This window comes from Megalobrama amblycephala, linkage group LG23 (genome assembly GCF_018812025.1).
Source record: "Megalobrama amblycephala isolate DHTTF-2021 linkage group LG23, ASM1881202v1, whole genome shotgun sequence".
NCBI lineage: Eukaryota > Metazoa > Chordata > Actinopteri > Cypriniformes > Xenocyprididae > Megalobrama > Megalobrama amblycephala.
Genome location: NC_063066.1, coordinates 8,161,467 through 8,182,656, shown reverse-complemented (window position 1 = coordinate 8,182,656; position 21,190 = coordinate 8,161,467). Strand labels below are relative to the sequence as shown.

The 21,190-nt window shown below is 37.8% G+C and overlaps 1 protein-coding gene across 3 annotated transcripts in view; it reads left to right on the top strand.

The window, feature by feature from the left end:
- fat1b (FAT atypical cadherin 1b) overlaps positions 1-21,190 on the top strand; it is a 45,144-nt gene that overhangs the window by 7,230 nt on the left and 16,724 nt on the right. For all 3 annotated transcript variants that reach the window (XM_048176662.1, XM_048176664.1, XM_048176663.1), the window contains exons 3-15: positions 170-484; positions 1,979-2,040; positions 2,438-2,752; positions 4,274-4,484; positions 6,302-6,441; positions 7,575-7,850; positions 7,939-8,149; positions 8,923-12,981; positions 14,735-14,931; positions 15,067-15,220; positions 16,841-17,074; positions 20,357-20,746; positions 20,835-21,049. In XM_048176662.1, the coding sequence (XP_048032619.1) occupies positions 170-484; positions 1,979-2,040; positions 2,438-2,752; positions 4,274-4,484; positions 6,302-6,441; positions 7,575-7,850; positions 7,939-8,149; positions 8,923-12,981; positions 14,735-14,931; positions 15,067-15,220; positions 16,841-17,074; positions 20,357-20,746; positions 20,835-21,049 (6,779 nt within the window). The remainder of the gene's footprint in view (positions 1-169; positions 485-1,978; positions 2,041-2,437; positions 2,753-4,273; positions 4,485-6,301; positions 6,442-7,574; positions 7,851-7,938; positions 8,150-8,922; positions 12,982-14,734; positions 14,932-15,066; positions 15,221-16,840; positions 17,075-20,356; positions 20,747-20,834; positions 21,050-21,190) is intronic.

Sequence of the window (21,190 nt, the reverse complement as noted above, 5' to 3'; positions counted from 1 at the left end):
GTATGGTTAATTTCTGCCTCATCCTTATCTAGACTTCAGAGTTTGCAATGCAAAACTCCCAGTGCCATGTGACAAGATTTTATGGCAGCACCGTTGGTGCTGTCTCAGTCTAAATATTTAAAGTGCTTCATGTAGTGCAACATGTTCCTTCTTCTTTTCTTTGTCACAGGCATTATAAGGACACAAGAGACACTTGATCGTGAGACTACTAATCATTACTGGCTCACAGTCTATGCTACAGACCAGGGAATTGTGCCACTTTCTTCATTTGTGGAGGTCTACATCAAGGTTCAAGATGTCAATGATAATGCTCCTCTGACAACAGAGCCTGTGTACTACCCTTCTGTATCTGAGAACTCTCCCAAAGACGTCTCTGTCATCCAGATCCAAGCATTTGACCTGGACTCTGAATCAAGTGATAATCTCTCATATAAAATAACCAGTGGAAATCCACAGGGATTTTTTGCCATCAACTCCCAGACAGGTAAATTGATGTCTCTCATCAAAATTTCTAAATCCCAGCATGTGTATTTGTATTTAAAATATGTATAAAAAAAAAAAAAAAGAATTTTCAAGTTATATTTATACACTGTAAAAAAATATTTCCATGATTTGTTATTAGAACATTTTTTTTTTTTTTTGTCAAATCAACTTAATGTTGGTAATTAATGTGGATTAGATAGCATGATATTTTGAATTTCTGTTGATTAAACCAACTGACTTCGTGGTATTAACTCAAAATTTTAAAGGTGCCCTAGAACCAGTTTTTACAAGATGTAATATAAGTCTAAGGTGTCCCCTGAATGCGTCTGTGAAGTTTCAGCTCAAAATACCCCATAGATTTTTTTAAATTAATTTAATTAACTGCCTATTTTGGGGCATCATTAACTATGCACCGATTCAGGCTGCGGCCCCTTTAAATCACGCGCTCCCTGCCCCCCGAGCTCTCGACTATAATACAGTGCATTTACAAAGTTCACACAGCTAATATAACCCTCAAATGGATCTTTACAAGATGTTCGTCATGTATACTGCATGCATGCGTCGGATCATGTGAGTATAGTATTTATTTGGATGTTTACATTTGATTCTGAATGAATTTGAGGCTGTGCTCCGTGGATAAAGCTAACATTTCACACTGTTGGAGAGATTTATAAAGAATGAAGTTGTGTTTATGAATTATACAGACTGCAAGTGTTTAAAAATGAAAATAGCGACGGCTCTCTTGTCTCCGTGAATACAGTAAGAAGCAATGGTAACTAATGGTAAACACAATTTAAAACATTTTACCATTTATTTGAATATATACACAAAATTTGAGTGATGTCCACACCTGTGAGGGATTTCAAAAATGTATGAATGTAAATAATACATATGTTGAACATAAAATAAGTTTTGACATGAAATATATTTTCTGAAGTTTTTATACAGTATATAGACATAATTGATATTCACACCATCTGGTTAATTACATTCTCTGAGCAGCACAAGTAATGAATGCAGCTAATTAATTTGACGCGCCAATTGATTTCTCCTCCACCAAATTACTTGCCACACTCAGTCAGCTTAGCTTAAAGTCTCAACAGTACAAGTAAAAAAAGTTTTTCAAAGGATTTTGCTGCCAAAGTCAATTGAACAGACTGATCTTAGTTGGTACATTGAGAACTGAATGTTTTCCTGAAGAAGAATTGTGACCGTTCAGAGAGCGTTTCCAAGAACAGTGAGCATAGTACACTCTAAACTGTGACTCTTTCTCTCTTTTCTCTCTCTCTTTTGCAAAAAATACATGAAGGAAACACTCTCTGAGGAGAATACAAAATGTATTGTAGTTTTATCTGTCAAGCCTGAATGTTTCTTTTTTTAGTTAGGACTAACCCAGTATGAGGAGAACAGCTTGAATCTTTTATTACTGATAGAAAGTTTTCTTATTCAGAGGAAGAAACACACTGAAATGTACCATTTGTCATTTCATGCACAGGGTTGGTGACAACAACATCACGGAAACTGGACAGAGAAAAGCAAGCAGAACATCTTCTTGAAGTAAGCTTCATGCCATTGCATTGTATTTACTTCCACAGAAGACAAAGGTTCTTCAATCTACAATTTTCTTCACACATCAATAGAACATAGTGACCACATATGTCCAGCTCCAAAAAGGACACAAAAAGCACCATAAAAGTAGTCCATACACTATGTTTTGTCTGATTCATGAATTAAATGCTCTTTTGAGACATTCTAATTTTGTGTTTTTCACTGAAAAAATGACACCATATGGGTTTAAAACAACATGATGAACATGATTTTTTGGGTGAACTGTTTATGTTGAAGATATATTGAAGTTTACATTTAATTTAATACATTTTATGCCTCCCTCATGTTTGCTTTGGCAGTAGCTTCTCAAGCACTCATGCATGAGATCTATTTTTTTCTTAAACAGATCACTGTTTCGGATGATGGCAGTCCATCCAAGTCTACATTGGTTCGTGTGATAGTCAACGTACTGGATGAAAATGACAACAGTCCCCAGTTTCTGGAAAAGATCTTTAAAATCAAGCTGGTGGAACGACCAGAGGCAGTCGAATGGGAGCCAATTTATCGAGTGATTGCTTATGACAGAGATGAGAGTCCCTCCTCTGATATCTCATACACAATCGAGGAGGGTGAAGAGCACAGAAAATTCTTCATTGAGCACACAACTGGGTTTGTGTTCTCCAAAGAAGCTTTTTCAGCAGGGGAGTATCATATTCTCACGGTACGTTTATTTCAATTCCTAGACTCCAAATGGTGTCTGGCTTAATAGAGTTGTATTTGCGGCTTCAGAATGAATAGACACATCCCCCCTGCATATATTTTGGATCCAAGTGGATTTTGAATGCAACTTCTAAATGATAGAATATTTTGTTAACTTGGACAATTAAATTTAATAAATATTGTGGCATAAATCACCCATTAAAGGTGCTACAGAGGATGTTTTGTTTTATACATTTTTGCAATATTACTTGAAACTGTCTTTACTAACTGATATAAGACTATTTATTAGGTGCACTGAAAGGAATAATATTAATATACATCATCTGTGCACGAGGTAGGGCCTTAAAGGTCCCGTTCTTCGTGATCCAATGTTTCAAACTTTAGTTAGTGTGTAATGTTGTTGTTAGAGTATAAATAAAATCTGTAAAATTTTAAAGCTCAAAGTTCAATGCCAAGCGAGATATTTTATTTAACAGAAGTCGCCTACATCGAACGGCCAGTTTGGACTGCATCCCTCTACTTCCTTCTTTAATGACGTCACTAAAACAGTTTTTTGACTAACCTCCGCCCACAGGAATACACAAGAGTTGCGTTTGTAGAGTGTGTTTGTCGCCATGTTGTCGAAACGCTGTTATTTTCATCCCGCAGTCCAATCACCGGGTCTGATTCCGGATCAAATTGATAGGGTAAAATTAAAGACATGTTTACAATAACACTGAGCGCGTGCATCTCCACGTTATGGTAAGAGGCGTGACTTTTCTGGGCACGGTGCGCTCAGAGCTGTCGAATCACAACACAGGAACCGCTGGCACAATCAGAACTCGTTACGTATTTCTGAAGGAGGGACTTCATAGAACAAGGAAGTCATCAGCCCGTTTTTATGACAGTGGAAACAGCGGTATACAGATAAGTAAATTATGTGAAAAATACTGTGTTTTTTTACACGCGAAACATGAACACATGTTATATTGCACACTATAAACACAATCAAAGCTTCAACCACGAAAACCACGAAAAACGGGACCTTTAAAAACATCAGCCAATCAACGATTGGCCCTCTGGCTTGTCAATCACTGCCATGACGTTCCTTGTGCGAGACATGCGCGGCTGCGCGCTCCAGTAACTTTCCACACTCCACAGGCGCTGCATGCAATGTTTTTGTCAGGAGACAGGTGTAACAACTGCAGATTATGAGTTACCTGCGGTGAGTCTGACATAATGAATCCACTAACACGACACAGCGAATGCCGGTGGTAAACACTCGTGTTCCAATACTCATGCACGAGTTTTGGGCGGCGTTTCCTCGAAATGAGCGGTGAAGGAGGGGGTTGTTCTTACGCATGCGCTCATTTAAAAAACTCACTAACAGTCTTTGGTTTCTCAGTTGACGAAAAGATAGCTCTGTAGCACCTTTAACATACGGTTAACAAAATAATACAGTATGCCCCATACAGTATAGAAATAGTGTCTTGACATGTCTATGTCAAAAACAAGGTAAAACACTCACACTGCTGTCTTGCAGATTAAAGCATCAGACAATGGCAAGCCTTCAAAGTCATCCATCTGTCGGTTGCACATTGAGTGGATTCCAATGCCTAAGCTGGCTAAACAACCGCTGGCGTTTGAGGAGATTCCGCTCTCATTCTCTGTGATGGAGAATGATCCAGTGGCCCATATGGTGGGAGTCATCAGCGCTCAGCCACTTGAATCTCCTGTATGGTTTACAATCAAAGGTAAAGATATAAAGCTCTACAATCAGCCTTAAAAGAATATTTCTACAAAATTAAAATTCTGACATTTAGTCACGCTCATGTGATTCCAAACCCACACGACTCTCTTTCTTCAGTAAATCACAACAGGAGACATTTTTGAGAGTATGCTGGATTTCATGCAATTAATTTGAATAGGGAGCTTCCAAGCTTCAAAAAGGACACAAATTCATAGATAATGTTTCCATGAAAGTGTCCATATGACTCATGTGATACATTTCAAGCCCACTGAAGTCATACGGTAGCTTTAAGTGAAGAACATCCTAAAATGTACGCTGTTATTCACTGATAATCTTCCACTCCAGTGGTCTGTTAATGGGGTTAGTTCACCCAAAAATGAAAATTCTGTCATTAATTACTCACCCTCATGTTGTTCCACACCCGTAAGACAAATTAAGATATTTTTGATGAAATCCGATGGCTCAGTGAGGCCTGCATTGAAAGCAAGTTAATTTACACTTTCAAATGCCCAGAAAGGTTCTAAAGTTATATTTAAAACAGTTCATGTGACTACAGTGGTTCAACCTTAATGTTATGAAGCGATGAGAATACTTTTTGTGTGCCAAAAAAAAAACTAAATAACTTTATTCAACAATATCTAGTGATGGGTGATTTCAAAACACTGCTTGGGTGAACTAATCATTTCTCTATAAAAATGAGATAAACTCCAGAATCGATGACAAATGATTTATGCATGGGCATTGTTACTTGAACTTCTATCATGAATCGAGTGTTAGTTCACATAAAATTGCAATTTCTGTCATCATTTACTCACCCTAATGTGTTTCAAAGCTTTATGACTTTCTTTTGTCTGTTTAACACAAAAGAACATATTTTGAAAAATGTCTTTTTTTTTTTCTCTCTCTCCATAATATGATAGTCAATGGGTTCCAACATTCTTAAAAAATCGTATACTGGCTTAGAACGACTTGAGGGTGAGCAAATGATGACAAAATTCATTTTGGGGTTTTAATTTCATTTAAACTTCAGTCTAATCCTCACAAAATGTCTTTGAATGGCTTCAGAAGACATATCACACAAGTCATCATGTATCACTTTTATGATACTTTTATGGTTCTTTTTGAAGTTTGAAAGCCTCAGTTCACATTTATTGTAATTGCATGGTGGAAAAAAATTGTCAGTACATTTCTCCATTTATGCTCGGTAGAAAGAACATCATAAGGGTTGGAACTAGATGAGGGTGAATAAATGGTGACAAAATTGTATTTTTTTTGGGTGAAGTGCTCTTTTGAAAAAGAAATAGCCAATAAATACAATGTATTGTAATCCTTAGTCATTCTTGATACGTCAGCTTTTAAAGTTCAGATGTTCAGATGCTCTTCAATAACCCAACCTTGATTTTCCTCTAATCAGCTTTCAAATCTTATTAAAAAAAAAAACCCTGTTTTTCCCCCTGGTGCCTTTTGTCTGCCTTATCTGCCTTTCTTTTCCTGTTTCTCTACTCTTGCTTCACAAGGAGTCACACATGTTAAAGAAGTTTTTCACATCCTACAGATGGCTTGTGACCTGAACTGTACAGCAGGTATCTGCTGATAAATAGAAATATTGCTTTTTATTTTTCTTACAGCTCTAGCATTATTTCCTGTCACATCTACCAGAAAGAGTTCTGAATTTATATTCTGTTGGAGATATATTGCACAATATTTACTTTCTTTGAACGTTTGCCACTTTAATAGCTAATGCAAATTCTATATTATGCAAAAATTCCACCTTAGTGAACAGCATTTATATGTGGCCTCTGTTTGTTTTGGTACTAACAGGTGGAAACATTGACAGCCGCTTTGATGTGGATAAAGCGAGTGGCACAATCATCATCGCTGGAGCTTTAGATGCTGAATGGCAGTCAAATTACAACCTCACTGTTGAAGCAACAGATGGAACAAGATCTATCAGCACTCAGGTGTTTTGTCTTTAATGGCACTTACCAAGAAATTGCCCATGCATTTGTAAAATTGGATTGGTTGAATAATGGATGGAGAGAAAAGAAAAATGATGCACATCTTTGCTTTGACAAAGATTGTGTACGCGTGGTTCTGTATTGTCACAGGATAATTATTTCGTTGCTTAGTATTACCTATTCATTTCACCACTGCTCAAATTGCAAAGGATGAACAAGATTATATGACACACAATGAATGCCAGGTTTAAACTCATCACAAAGTGAACATATCATTTAGCTTATTTCTGAATGCTTGATATCTTTTTGATCACGTGTTGAAAAAGTAGCAAAAAGAAAGAAATATAGTTGTAAAAATTTCTCTCATTTCTCTTGATACACATGACATTCCATATTCCAGAAAGATCAGATTTATTCTTAATAGAAAATATTAAATTTCATGTAAAAAAAAGTAGCTGGAATGTGCCCTGGCACCTGCATACTGAGATATTATTGGACACACTTGGCTGGAGTCAAACTCACTGCTGTCTTTCTAATGTACAAGTTACCATTGTCCTTTTGTCATGGTGTGAACATACCTCTCCTTGGGCGATACCTGCATGTATCAGCCAAGCCAGCCAGCCTTATCAGGTCACAGTGTGAGACTCATCCATCAGTGTGAGCAGACCCAGAGGCAAAGAATGATGTGAGAGGGAGTAATGTTTTAAAAGAGAGCTCCGTTTCAGCCTTCAGCCCATCTCTCCTGTTGCAGAGAGCATTGCCCTCCAGGAGATTGCACTCTGTGCAGTTTGTCATCCTATAATGGGCTTCTTACTTGTGGGTAGTTTCAGGGTCTGTGTGAATTAAAGATTTTCATAAATTTGTGTTTCAGGTCAAATAATATATACTGAGTGTCCATATGTTCTTGTTGCTTGAGTAAACATACTTCTTCCAAAAGAAAAAAAAAAAGTAAATCTAAATATGATTTTGACTTTTTTAAGTATTTTTTTGTATCCTTTGTATCCCATTTGATTCTCAACTGATCTCTCCACCCATTATGGTTAATATAAATAATCATATACTTTAAATATATAATATAATGTTTAACAGATACATATGAACCATATTTACTGTGTGGATTGTGCTTTGTTAAACAGGTCATAATTCAAGTTCTTGACTCAAATGAACATCGCCCCCAATTTGGCCAAAACCAATATGAGATAAGTATTCCAGAGAAAACTCTGCCTGGTATGAAGATACTGGAAATAAATGCAACAGATAAAGATGAGAAGAACAAATTATCCTACACACTGTTGAGCAGCACAGACTTACTTAGCCTGAAGAAGTTTCGTCTCGATCCTGGGACAGGCTTTCTGTACACTGCTGAAAAACTGGACCATGAAACCATGTGCAGACATATCCTCACAATAATGGTAAGGTCATGTATAAACTTTTTTTTTTTTGTGTCCACTACACTAGGTATTAGGACTGCATTTAACAGCTGTTAATACATTATTCCAGGTTAGGGATCAAGGTGTGCCTGTGAAGAGTAATGTTGTGAGAGTGATCATCAACGTGGAGGACAGTAATGACAATGCACCATGGTTCACCAGCTCTCAGTACACCACCCATGTGTTTGAAACAGCTGCGATTGGTTCATCGGTATTACAGGTCACCGCTCTGGACAAAGACAAAGGCCTAAATTCTGAAATCCTCTACAGCATAGATTCAGGTACAGCTTATCTTTACTAACTCTGTCAAGTCATTGGAAGTTTTATTGGCAATGTAAAAAGACCCAAATATTATTAATTTTTTATTTATTTATGGACATCCTATATATAATATACACTAATAATACACTCTAAAAAATGCTGGGTTAAAAACAACCCAAGTTGGGTTGAAAATGGACAAACCCAGCGATTGGGTTGTTTTAACCCAGCGGTTGGATTAAATGTTTGCCCAACCTGCTGGGTAGTTTTATTTAAACCAACTATTGTTTAAAAATTGCTATATGGCTAGCTTAAAATGAACCCAAAATAGTTGGGAAATTAAAAACCAGATGCAATTAGAGGCAACAATAATAGACAAAAGGTGAATGTTTATTAATAAGCTTTAATATTTTATTAATATAAATTTAATAGTTTAATAGTTTATTAATATAAATTTATTAATAAGCAATTTAATAAATATTTATTGTTTAATAATTATTCATTGAACATTAATAAATGTTCATTTCCAACATACTTTGGGTTAATTTTAATTAAGCAATACAGTAATTTTTAAACAATAGTTGAGTTAAATAAAACTACCCAGCAGGTTGGGCAAACATTTAACCCTACCGCAGGGTTAAAACAACCCAATTGCTGGGTTTGTCCATTTTCAACCCAACTTGGGTTGTTTTTAACCCAGCATTTTTTAGAGTGTACCACAAATAATACATTTTGTATCAAATACATTAACAATTGCTCTATTTTTAAGCTTTATATTTTCTCTCTGATGGTGTAGGAAATCATGGAAATTCCTTCAACATTGATGAGTCTTCAGGCATTGTAACAATTGCAAGGGAACTTGATCGTGCATTCAGAGACCAGTATGAATTGTTAATAAAAGCGTCTGATAAAGGAGAACCTCCTCTCAGTGTGGTTACAACCGTCCAGGTCACAGTCACTATCTCGGATAATACCAAGCCGAAGTTCCCCTTCAATTCAGTATTGGCTGAAATCAGTGAATCTGTTCCTGTTGGAAGTTTTGTAACTTCAATCTCTGCTTACAGTCAATCAACCATCTTCTATCAGATCAAAGAGGGAAATGTGAACAATGCGTTTGACATCAATTCAAACTCTGGTGCTATCATCACAAGGAAAAAACTGGACTTTGAAACCCTTTCTTCATATAAACTGATTGTGCAAGGTTCAGACATGGCTGAAATGTCAAGCAGTGTCACAGTAAGCATTCATCTAAAGGATGAAAATGACAATGCTCCTGTTTTCACTCAACCTGAATTTACTGGCTTCATCAGTGAGTCGGCCACTGTCAGAAGTGTGGTTCTGACCTCTCAGAACGTTCCGCTTGTTGTCCGTGCAACAGATGCTGATCAGCACTCAAACGCCAGGCTTGTCTATGAGATTATGGAGCCATTCGCTCATAACTATTTTTCTATCGATTCTGGGACTGGAGCTATTCAGACTCTCAGTAACCTGGATTATGAGCAGAGAAAGGTGTTTAACTTCACAGTTCAGGTCCATGACACTGGGATGCCACGTTTGTTTGCTCAAAACACAGCCAATGTGACTATACAGGTCATTAACGTCAATGATTGTGCTCCTAAATTCACTCAGGATTCATATGAGACAACACTCCTCCTTCCAACCTACAAAGGGGTTAAAGTGACAACAGTAAAGGCTACAGATGAGGACATGCTGCCAAACACCAAACTACGCTTTGAACTTGTAGATGGCAACATAGGGAACAAATTCCTGCTTGATCCAACTTCAGGTGATATTTTTGTCCAAAATGCTACACAGTTGCGAAGCAGGTACAGACTGACAGTCTGGGTTTTTGATGGAAGTTTTACTGGCACTGCAACTGTGAAAGTCAATGTTAAAGATAATAAAGGTCACAATCTGAAATTCACTCAGGAAGTTATCACCACCTATGTACAAGAAAACTCAACAGAGAAGAAGACCCTGGCAATCCTCTCTGTAGTTGGAAATAGAGTTAATGAGCCTTTGTTTTATTCTATTCTCAACCCTAACAACAAATTTGAAATAGGACGCACATCAGGAGTGCTTTTCTCCACAGGCATCCCATTTGACCGCGAAGACCAGAATTTATTTGAAATCTTTGTTGAGGTTACAAAAAAGTCAAGGTTGAATGGCACCGCCCACATGCTTGTGAGAGTGCATGTTGAGGATGTGAATGATAATGCCCCTGTCTTTGTCGATCAGCCCTATAGCGCCGTTGTTCAGATCGACAAAACTGTGGGTTCAGTTTTCAGGAAGGTGACCGCCGTGGACAAAGATATTGGCAGAAATGCAGAGGTTACGTACTATTTGAAAGGGCATGATAAATATTTTCAAGTAAGCCCATCTGGAGAAATATCCCTTAAGAGACCTTTAGAGCTTGAAAACATTGGCAAGTTCGTCATTAACATCACCGCGCAAGACGGAGGCAACCCACCGCTGTTCTCAAAAGCTGAGGTAGTTATTTCAGTGGTGAACAAAGCCACACCAGTGTTCGAAAGACCTTTTTACAAGATTGTTATCCCTGAGAATGTGCAAGTTCGTACTTCTATACTCCAAGTCGTGGCCAATCAATCTGCAGGACCTTGTACGTTCTACAGCATCAGTGAAGGGAACCCATTCGATCAGTTCTACATTAATTTCAATTCGGGACTCATTGAAGTCATCCAGCCATTGGATTATGAGGCTCATCCCGCATATCGGTTGAGTGTCCAGGCGACAGACTGTCTAACCGGGGCCAACTCTGATGTTTTTGTAGATATCATATTGGAAGATGTCAATGACAACACACCCAAATTCGAAGTGGCAGTGTATAACATCAGCATCTCTGAATCGGTTGTAACTGGAATCTCTGTGTTACAAGTGGCAGCCATGGACTCTGACACAGAAAGCAATGCAGTATTGTTTTATCAGTTATATGAAAAGGATGGAGCCACTTCAGATCATTTCAGAATAGATGTTGAGAGTGGAGTCATTTGGACTGCAGGACTATTGGACCATGAAACCCAATCGCAGTATGAACTGATTGTAAAAGCTATTGATGGTGGAGCGTTTCAGCTGTCTGCTGAGGTCCAGGTGATCATATATGTAACTGATCTTAATGACAACCCACCTGTTTTTCTACAGCAGCTTTATAATGCAACAATAAGTGGGATTTCTTCTCCAGGGCAGCTTGTGACCTGTGTTAAAGCATATGATGCTGACAGCAGTGGAACCAGTCAGCTGGAGTATGCTATTTTGTCTGGAAATGACAACAATATCTTTGCAATTGATGCGTCAAGTGGAGAAATTGTGATTGCCAACATCAGTCGACAGTCTCTTGAGCACTTCTACAGCTTAATTTTGTCAGTAACCGATGGTGTTTTCAGAAGTACTGCTGAGGCAAAAATCTATGTGATGGGTGAGAATGGCCACAGCCCATCATTTACCCAGAATGAGTATCTTATTGAGCTCCCTGAGAACTCTCCAGTTGGTACGTTGGTTGGACAAGTTGAAGCCATTGACAACGACCCAGGGATATATGGACAATTGACATTCTTCATTGTAAATGATATCGCCAGGGATAAATTTACCATCAATGATGATGGCCGGATTCACACAGTAGATGGTTTTGACAGAGAAAACCCAGAAGAGGAAGTGATTAGCATCAGTTTAATGGCTAAAGATGGCGGTGGGCGCTTAGGCTTTTGTACCGTTATTGTAATTCTCTCTGACGTGAATGACAATTCACCCAAATTCAGGCTCTCAGAATATAAAGTTACTGTGCCAGGAGATGCTCCCATCGGTACAACAGTGATCAAAACATCTGCAGTAGATGAAGATGAGGGAAGTAATGCTGATATCATTTATACCACGGACTCTAATTTAGGGCACTTTGAAATTCATCCACTTAGTGGTGCGATTATCACAAAGGAAAGTCTAATTGGACTGGAAACTGGCCTGTATTCCTTCTTTGTGAAGGCTAAAGATTCTGGAAACCCACCAAAGCAATCTATTATTCCTGTTTCAATTAGAATAGTTCCCCCTGAAACATCAATCCCAAAGTTTGCAGAGCCGTCACTGTGGTTGGAGCTTTCAGAAGACCTGGCTGTCGGAACTGAGATGGATATCTTCCCAGCCCAGAGTGAGCGGTCTGTGATCTACAGCCTTGTTGGTGGGAACACCCCAGAGAGTAACAAAGATGAGGACTTTGCTATTGACAGCAGTACTGGAAAGCTAACACTTACAAAAAGACTAGACTATGAAACTATCAAATGGTATCAGCTTGCAGTGCAGGTTCGAGATGTTGAAGATGACATGGAAATGGTCTCAACTATAGATGTGAGTATCCATCTCAAGGATGTCAATGATAACAGCCCACAATTTGAGTCCTTCCCTTATCAGTCATATATTGTTGAAAACCTACCAGAAGGGACTTCTGTAGTGCAGGTCAAGGCCACTGATCTGGATTCTTGGCTGAATGGTCAGGTCACTTATACTCTGCATGAAATCCAGGAGCACCCTGATGTTCTGGAGATGTTTGCAGTGGACAGTGAGACGGGCTGGATAACCACCCTCACAGAGATAGACCGAGAAAAGACAGACCAATATCGAATCACAGTGGTGGCCACAGACAGAGCCCAAGGGCTACATATGACAGGCACTACTGTTGTAGAAGTGACAGTTCTGGACACAAATGACAATCCTCCATTATTTGCTGAAGCAGTTTTTAAAGGTACTGTGAGAGAAGACGAGTCTACACCAGGCACAGTTGTCACCATTCTCAACTGTGCTGATTCTGACAGCGAGGAGGTCAACAGGAGGTTCAGCTGTTTTATCACAGGTACACTGTTCATGCTAACAAATTAAACTAGTGAGAGTAATAGAATTATGGAGATCTCCTTGATTGTCATTGTTTTTTACTCTCATGCCCTGTGCTATTTTTGTTCCTGCAACACAAAAAGAGGTACTTAAAGGATTAGTCCACTTTTAAATACACTTTTCCTGATAAATTTACTCACCCCCATGTCATCCAAGATGTTCATGTCTTTCTTTCGTCAGTCGAAAAGAAGGTTTTTGAGGAAAACATTCCAGGATTTTTCTCCTTACAGTGGATTTCAACGGCTACCAACAGATTGAAGGTCAAAATTACAGTTTCAGTGCAGCTTCAAGGGCTTTAAATGATACCAGATGAGGAATAAGGGTCTTATCTAGCGAATCGATCGGTCATTTTCGGAAAAAAAATACAACCGTTTATGCTTTATAAAAAATATATCGCCTTGAACGTACTTTCCGTTTCCGCATTCTTCATAACGCTTACGCTGAATGTTCTACGCCTTCCCTATTCTACTTACGGAACGAACGCGGCGCCAGTTTGGATTTTTTCGTAACTTGAATAGGGAAGGTGTAGGACATTCAGCGTAAGCGTTATGAAGAATGCGGAAGCGGAAAGTACGTTCAAGGCGATATTTTTTTATAAAGCATAAACGGTTGTATTTTTTTCGAAAATGACCGATTCATTTAAAACCCTTGAAGCTGCACTGAAACTGTAATTTTGACCTTCAATCTGTTGGTAGCCATTGAAATCCACTGTAAGGAGAATAATCCTGGAACGTTTTCCTCAAAAACCTTCATTTCTGTTCGACTGACGAAAGAAAGACATGAACATCTTGGATGAAATGGGGGTGAGTAAATTTATCAGGAAAAGTGTATTTAAAAGTGGACTAATCCTTTAAGAAGAAGAATGTCCAGACTGCTCTTTTCTATTCAATGAAATCAAATGGTGACCAGAGAATGTCAAGCTCAAAAACTTATAATACAGTTCTATAGAGTTTGTACATTACATTTCAGATAATACGTGCTTTGCTTAAATATAAAGGCAGCTATATATGCATCATATTATAAAAGCAAATGTCTTTTATTTTGACTATACTAAAAGCAAACTAAATAAAATAGTGAAACATTTTTAGTTCTGTTCATTTTATTCAGATTTATTTGTAAAGTGCTTTTCACAATACCTATTATTCCAAAGTAATGTTAAGATTTTTTAAATACCTTAAACTTTTACAACCCTAAAAATACATAGTGTAAAATATTTTCTTTTATGTTTTCCTTCTTGGTCCGCTACAATTCCCTTGCGGCTCCTTGGACCAGTTTGAAAACCCTTTGTCTAAATCCATACGATAGATTTATGTGGGAAATGGACCAAATTTTCATTTTTAGGTGAACTATCCCTCTAAAGAAACTGGTATTGGCATTTCAACATGCTAATTTTCTGAGGTGTTTATTAACCTTTGGATAGTCGCAAAGAAATTACAGATCTAATGTCACAAGCTCAATTGCTGGATGTTATGAATAATCTATGATATGTATATGAGTGTTCTGTATTATACCAACGCTGATTAGAGATATTCAGAGCATCTTGTTATTGTCCTCAGTTTCATTACATCGCCTGATTAGTATCTTGTATGCAGCTAGAAATACAATTATTCCCCAAGCTGTTTAGAATGATGCTTAACGCATGATGATTTGACTGCTGATCTTCTTATTAAATATTTCTGATTAGACCAAAGTTTTTCTTTGTTTAATATATTCAGGTGGAGACCCGCAGGGTCTGTTTGATGTGAAGCACACAGATGGTGTTTGGGTGGTCGCTGTCAGCAAAACCCTGGACAGGGAGGAGAGAGATTTCTATCTTTTAAACATCACAGCCACCGATGGAACCTTTGTGACAAAGGCTACCGTAGAGATCACTGTCCTTGATGCAAATGACAACAGTCCAGTTTGTGAAAAGGTATGTGTATATTCAATAGTCCCTGAGCTCAGACTGTGCAGAGAACTTTTAATGAATACGCACATTTTTCACAGAGTTTAGATAACACCCACTTCTGCAGTGTCACTTTAAATTGAAATCCACTTTTGTTCTTAGGATGTGTATGTGCAAAGTGTTCCTGAAGATGCACTTGAAGGAAGACAAATTCTTCAAGTCTCAGCCACTGATGCAGATATCCAGACAAATGCGGAAATCACGTACGAGCTGAGTGGCAGCGGAGCTGAATCATTCACAGTTGACACCAAAACAGGTAAAATGAGCAAACTGGAAATATATAGTCATTTAGTCTGCATTTTATCTAAAGCAAGAGGTTAAGTATCTTATTCAAGGACATAATGGCAGTAGCCCATTGATCACTCTTTGCCAGGTTCAAGTCCACAATCTTGTGATTATCAGTCCTGGTCGTTATTGACTTTTTAAAGCATTCAGTGTTCAATGTGAATAGTGATTTTCGCAATATTGTTCCAAAGCCGCTTTACATGGAATAATCCAATAATCCAACTCTAAGTAAACAAGTCAAAGCATGACAGTAACGGTAAAAAAAATCTCCCTAAGATGTAAGCAGGATTAAAAGGAAACATTGGCAGGAACCAAGACTCAACAGGGGGAGCCCATCTTTATCTTGCTGGCATGTAGTACATATTGGTGTATTAAAATAAACACTACTGTTCAAAAGTTTTTGTTTTTGTTTTTGAAAGAAGTCTCATTATACTTACTAAGGCTGAATTTATTTGAATAAGTGATATTGTGAAATATTATTACAATTTAAAATATATTTTTTAATTATTTTAATAGATTTTAAAATGTAATTTTTTCTGGGATGGCAAAGCTGAATTTTCATCATTACTCCAGTCTTCAAAGTCATTCAAATATGCATATTTATATTTTCTGCATTTCTTATTATCATCAATGCTGTGCTGCTTAAAGGATTAGTTCACTTCAGAATTAAAAGTTCCTGATAATTTACTCACCCCCATGTCATCCAAGATGTTTGTTTTTCTTTCTTCAGTCGAAAAGAAATTATGGTTTTTGAGGAAAACATTCCAGTTTCAGTGCAGCTTCAAAGGGCTCTACACGATCCTAGCTGAGGAATAAGGGTCTTATCTAGTGAAGCGATTGGTCATTTTCTGAAGAAAAATAAAAAATTATATACACCACGCATTACGTAATCACTTTGGCAGCGTGACGTAGATGGAAGTATCGAGAAAAGAAAGGTAAAACAATGATGTTGGACGATTTTGAAGTTGGAGGAGAATATGAGATGGAGTTTTTCGCCCTACCATGGTACTTCCACCTACGTCACACATGACCTTTCCAACGTGATTACGTAATGCGTGGCGCATCTCAGAGATAGTGCAAGACAAGCATTTGTGGTTAAAAATTATATAAATTTGACCAATTGTTTCGCTACATAATACCCTTATTCCTCAGCTGGGATCATGTAGAGCCCTTTGAAGCTGCACTGAAACTGTCATTTGGACCCGTTGGTAGCCGTTGAAATCCACTATATGGAGAAAAATCCTGGAATGTTTTCCTCAAAAACCATAATTTCTTTTCAACTGAAGAAAGAAAGACAAACATCTTGGATGACATGGGGGTGAGTAAATTATCAGGAAATTTTCATTTGAAAGTGAACTAATCCTTTAATATTTTTGTGTAAACTGTGATTTTCAGGATTTCTTGATGAATAAGAAAGAAAGCATTTAATTGAAGTATACCTTTTGTAATATTATAAATGTCTTTATTTTCCTTGCTGTATCCTTTATCCTTGCTGAATTAAGGTATTCATTTCTAAAAAAAAAAAAAAAAAAAAAAAGTACTGACCCCAAACTTTTAAATTAAACTTTACAATTTTGTATTTTTCTTCTAGGTGTGATAAAAACGCTGGTAACCCTGGACAGAGAGACGACAGATGTGTACAACCTAACTGTGCATGCTGTGGATGGAGGCAATCGCTTCTGCCAAGCTTCTGTGGTCATCACGGTTGATGACGTTAATGACAATGCCCCCAGATTCACATCTGACCCACATCATGTGAGCATTTTTCAGAATACACAACCTGGAACGTACGTGGCACGACTAGAAGCCTTCGATGCAGATATTGGTATGAACAACTTTTCAACATAAGCAACCATTTCTATTATTTGGTAACCTTGTTTGTGCAAATTCCCTTATACAATCATGAAAAACAATGTTAGATTGTAGTTAGATGTACAGTAGTTGTTTCCAGCAGTGTAACCTGATTGAAGCAGTTGTTGCATTAGTAGTTATTAGTCTGTGCTCTGTGTGGCGTTTCATCACTCTTGTCTTCACTCAGCATGTAGCGTGCAATGGAACATATGAATACTGTATGATCCTCGCTCCTTGTGCATAATTGTCTTAGCTCCCTGCAAAGGTAACAATTACTTTCTCGCAGTAGTCCACACTCTAATTTTGCACAGATAATCTGACATTTTCTGCCTTGTAAGTACAGTTCAGATCACTTTTTCTTCTTTGACATCTCAAGCACATTGCCTGTTGCTTGTTTGACTTCAAATTTGTAACATTTCCATTATTTTTGTCCATCTGGAAGATGGCGAGATCCCAGTCTCCTTTGTAATGATCTCTGCCGCATCATTACTCTTCGAAGCTTCTGATCACTTGGAGGCCCGTCTGTCTTTATTATTAACATTATTGTGGCCACTAACAACTAAAGTAAACAACTGCCAGGTGGATGTCTTGTAATTAGTGTTTCTTTCATGAATTATCATCAACAGGATGTGTTTATGAGTATGTGCTGATTGGAGAGGAGATTGTGAAGTGATTAATTCCAATTCACTCAGCTGTCATCCTAGGATTTTCATAGGCGTTAATTAGTCAGAGGCAATTAGGCTGGACGACCGGGCGACACAAACAACAAGGTCTGCTCTCATTGCACTAATGAGCATATGAACAAGTATGTTTTGTATATAAACTGCAAATTAACCCAACAAGAAGCAATTAGATCATATTTCTGGCACCCTGCCTCACTATGTCATGAAACAGATTAGACTAGAGGAACAGACTAATTTTTGCATCACTTGGGATTCATCGCAAACCCTGCCACTCTCCTCAGATTGTTATCATTTCAACCCACTCATGACTTAATGATATAATGGCATTCTTCTGCCCACTCCTACCCAATTTAGGTCTAAATTTTAAATGTTTACTCTTCTCAGCAATGTGTCTTTTTATTTTAGACTTCATTTTTGTCATTAAGTAGGGGGGAATTTTAATTACAAGACCACAAATCACAGCACAGGAAGCTGCTTCTCTTGTTTACAGTAAATGCAAAATTTAATAATGCAGTGAGGAGAAAATTTTTTTTTTAATGATTGTTATTATTTCACTCTAATGCTTAAATACTGTAAGACAATTACTATATAAATAAAATTAAAAATGTAATCGCTGTTGGGCAGAAACCTTGCATCCCCATATTTCATTATTTGTTTTCATAAATCATTGATATTTGTCACCCTTAAATTTTGCAAAACCCTGTCCTAAACATCGTAACCCAACTGGATCCTCAAACTGTCGATAAAACCTTATAACTCCATGAAGTGAAGTGTCGTACACATTTTTACAGTCTCTGCTTGTTTGCAGTACAGGGGTAATTGAACTGGTTGTTTGAATAAGTTGAGCATTTTCTTTACTTAAGAAACACTATATGAATAGGCTAATGTTTTATGTATTTGAGGAGCAAGGAAGAGTGTCATAAAGGGTTAGTTCACCCAAAAATGAAAATTCTGTCATTTATTACTTACCCTCATGCCGTTCTACACCCGTAAGACCTTCGTTAATCTTCAGAACACAAATTAAGATATTTTAGTTGAAATCCGATGACTTTGTGAGGCCTCCGTAGGGAGCAATGACACTTTCTCTCTCAAGATCCATAAAGGTACTAAAAACTTATTTAAATCAGTTCATGCGAGTACAGTGGTTCAATATTAATATTATAAAGCGACGAGAATATTTTTGATGCGCCAAAAAAAACAAAATAACGACTTATTTAGTGATGGCCGATTTCAAAACACTGCTTCAGAAAGATTCGGAGCACAAATTAATCAGTGTATCGAATCTGCTGTTCGGAGCGCCAAAGTCACATGATTTCAGCCATTGGCAGTTTGACACGCGATCTGAATCATGATTCGATGCACTGATTCATTTTTGCTCCGAATCTTCCTGAAGCAGTGTTTTGAAATCGGCCATCACTAAATAAGTCGTTATTTTGGTTTTTTTGGCACACCAAAAATATTCTTGTCGCTTTATAATATTAATATTGAACCACTGTACTCACATGAACTGATTTAAATATGTTTTTAGTACCTTTATGGATCTTGAGAGAGGAAATGTCATTGCTCCCTATGGAGGCCTCACGGAGCCATCGGATTTCAACTAAAATATCTTAATTTGTGTTCCGAAGATTAACGAAGGTCTTACGGGTGTGGAACGGCATGAGGGTGAGTAATAAATGACAGAATTTTCATTTTTGGGTGAACTAACCCTTTAAGGCCCGTTCAAACTAAATAATGAAAAAGAAAACTATAAGAATAAGTATATTAGCATTCACACCAGTGGACGATAACGTTCTGTTTGTTTTGTCGTCTGCATGCTTGAGCTCTTTAAAGCATCATTTTGATGTAAAAAAAGCCTAAATTCAAACTGTTCATCATATAAAGCGATTGTGTCTCTTCAGAAGATTTGGACTAAACCACTCAATTCATATTACTTTTACGATCTCTTTATGAGATTTTTGAAGCGTCAAAATTTCATTTGCGTAGTCTATGGAGGGACAGAAAGCTCTCAGATTTCATCAAAAAGATCTTAATTTGTGTTCCGAAGATGAAACGAAAATCTTACGGGTTTGGAACATTATGAAGATGGGTAATTAATGACAGAATTTCATTTTTGGTGAACTAACCCTTTAAACAGCCCACTGTGCCACAGCTCTGGCATATTAAAATTTAAACACAAGTATAGTATATTGTATTTTGTTCAGAGTTAACAGTATATTGTTCACTGACAAAGAATTCAACAATTTCTGCTAAAACTCTGGCTTCAAATGAAAGGAAGGAAAGGGGACTTCTGTGAACACTTAAAGGACTCAATGGATTCAAAGATTTTTGCTGAAATGAACACTTTAAACAAATTGATTCACAGAAATGTGAAAACTAAAAAAACATTACAGGGAACTGAGAACTAAGCATAAAATAAAACTACTCTCAGACAGCCTTCATCCACCAATAATAACCTGTTCCCAGCCTACACATCAGAGAGTCCCATGCTGCCACAAATCAAATACAGCTGTTAGAAATCTAATGGAGACCTCCAGAACTCTTAATAGTCTTTCTTGTTTCTTCATCTCCAGGGATAAATGGAAAAATACGTTACTCGTTTGAGGACTCTGCCGGAGGTATGTTTTCAATTGAGGAGACCTCAGGAATTATCAGTTTAGAAAGGTCCCTGGACAAACAGACGAAGGCCATGCATGTGCTGAGGATACGTGCTACAGACCAAGGCTCTCCTCATAGACTCTCCTCTCTCAGCTCTGTAGTGGTGACAGTGCTGGACGCTAATGACCATCCACCAGTTTTTGAGCGCAGGGACTATGTTTCCACAGTTCCTGAGGATGTTATGGTAGGGACTAAGCTTCTGAATGTCTTTGCTGCAAGCAGGGACAGGGAAATGACTTCCCAGACAACGTACTCTATCACCAGTGGCAACGAGCAAGGAGCTTTCCGAATTGATTCACAGACAGGTGACACGCACATACACACAGTTTCCCCTCTGACTCAAAGAGGACTCCACTGTGGATTTGGGGATCTAGTGAATGTTTATGTTTGCAGGTGACATCTTTGTGATGGAGCCGCTGGACTATGAGGTGTCTCCGCAGCACTACCTGACAGTGAAGGCCACCGCCAGAGGGAAACAGTCGCTCAGTGACACAGCTACTGTTACCATTCACCTCATTGACATCAATGACAACAGCCCTGTGTTCAGCCAGAAGATCTACTCGGCTGTAGTCAGCGAGGACACCAGACTCGGGAGCACAGTGCTGACGGTAAGTGTTTTGCAAATGTTTGCATTAAAGGGTTAGTTCACCCAAAAATGAAAATTCTCTCATTAATTACTCACCCTCATGTCATTCCAGACACGTAGGACTTTTGTTCATCTTCGGAACACAAATTAAGATCTTTTTGAT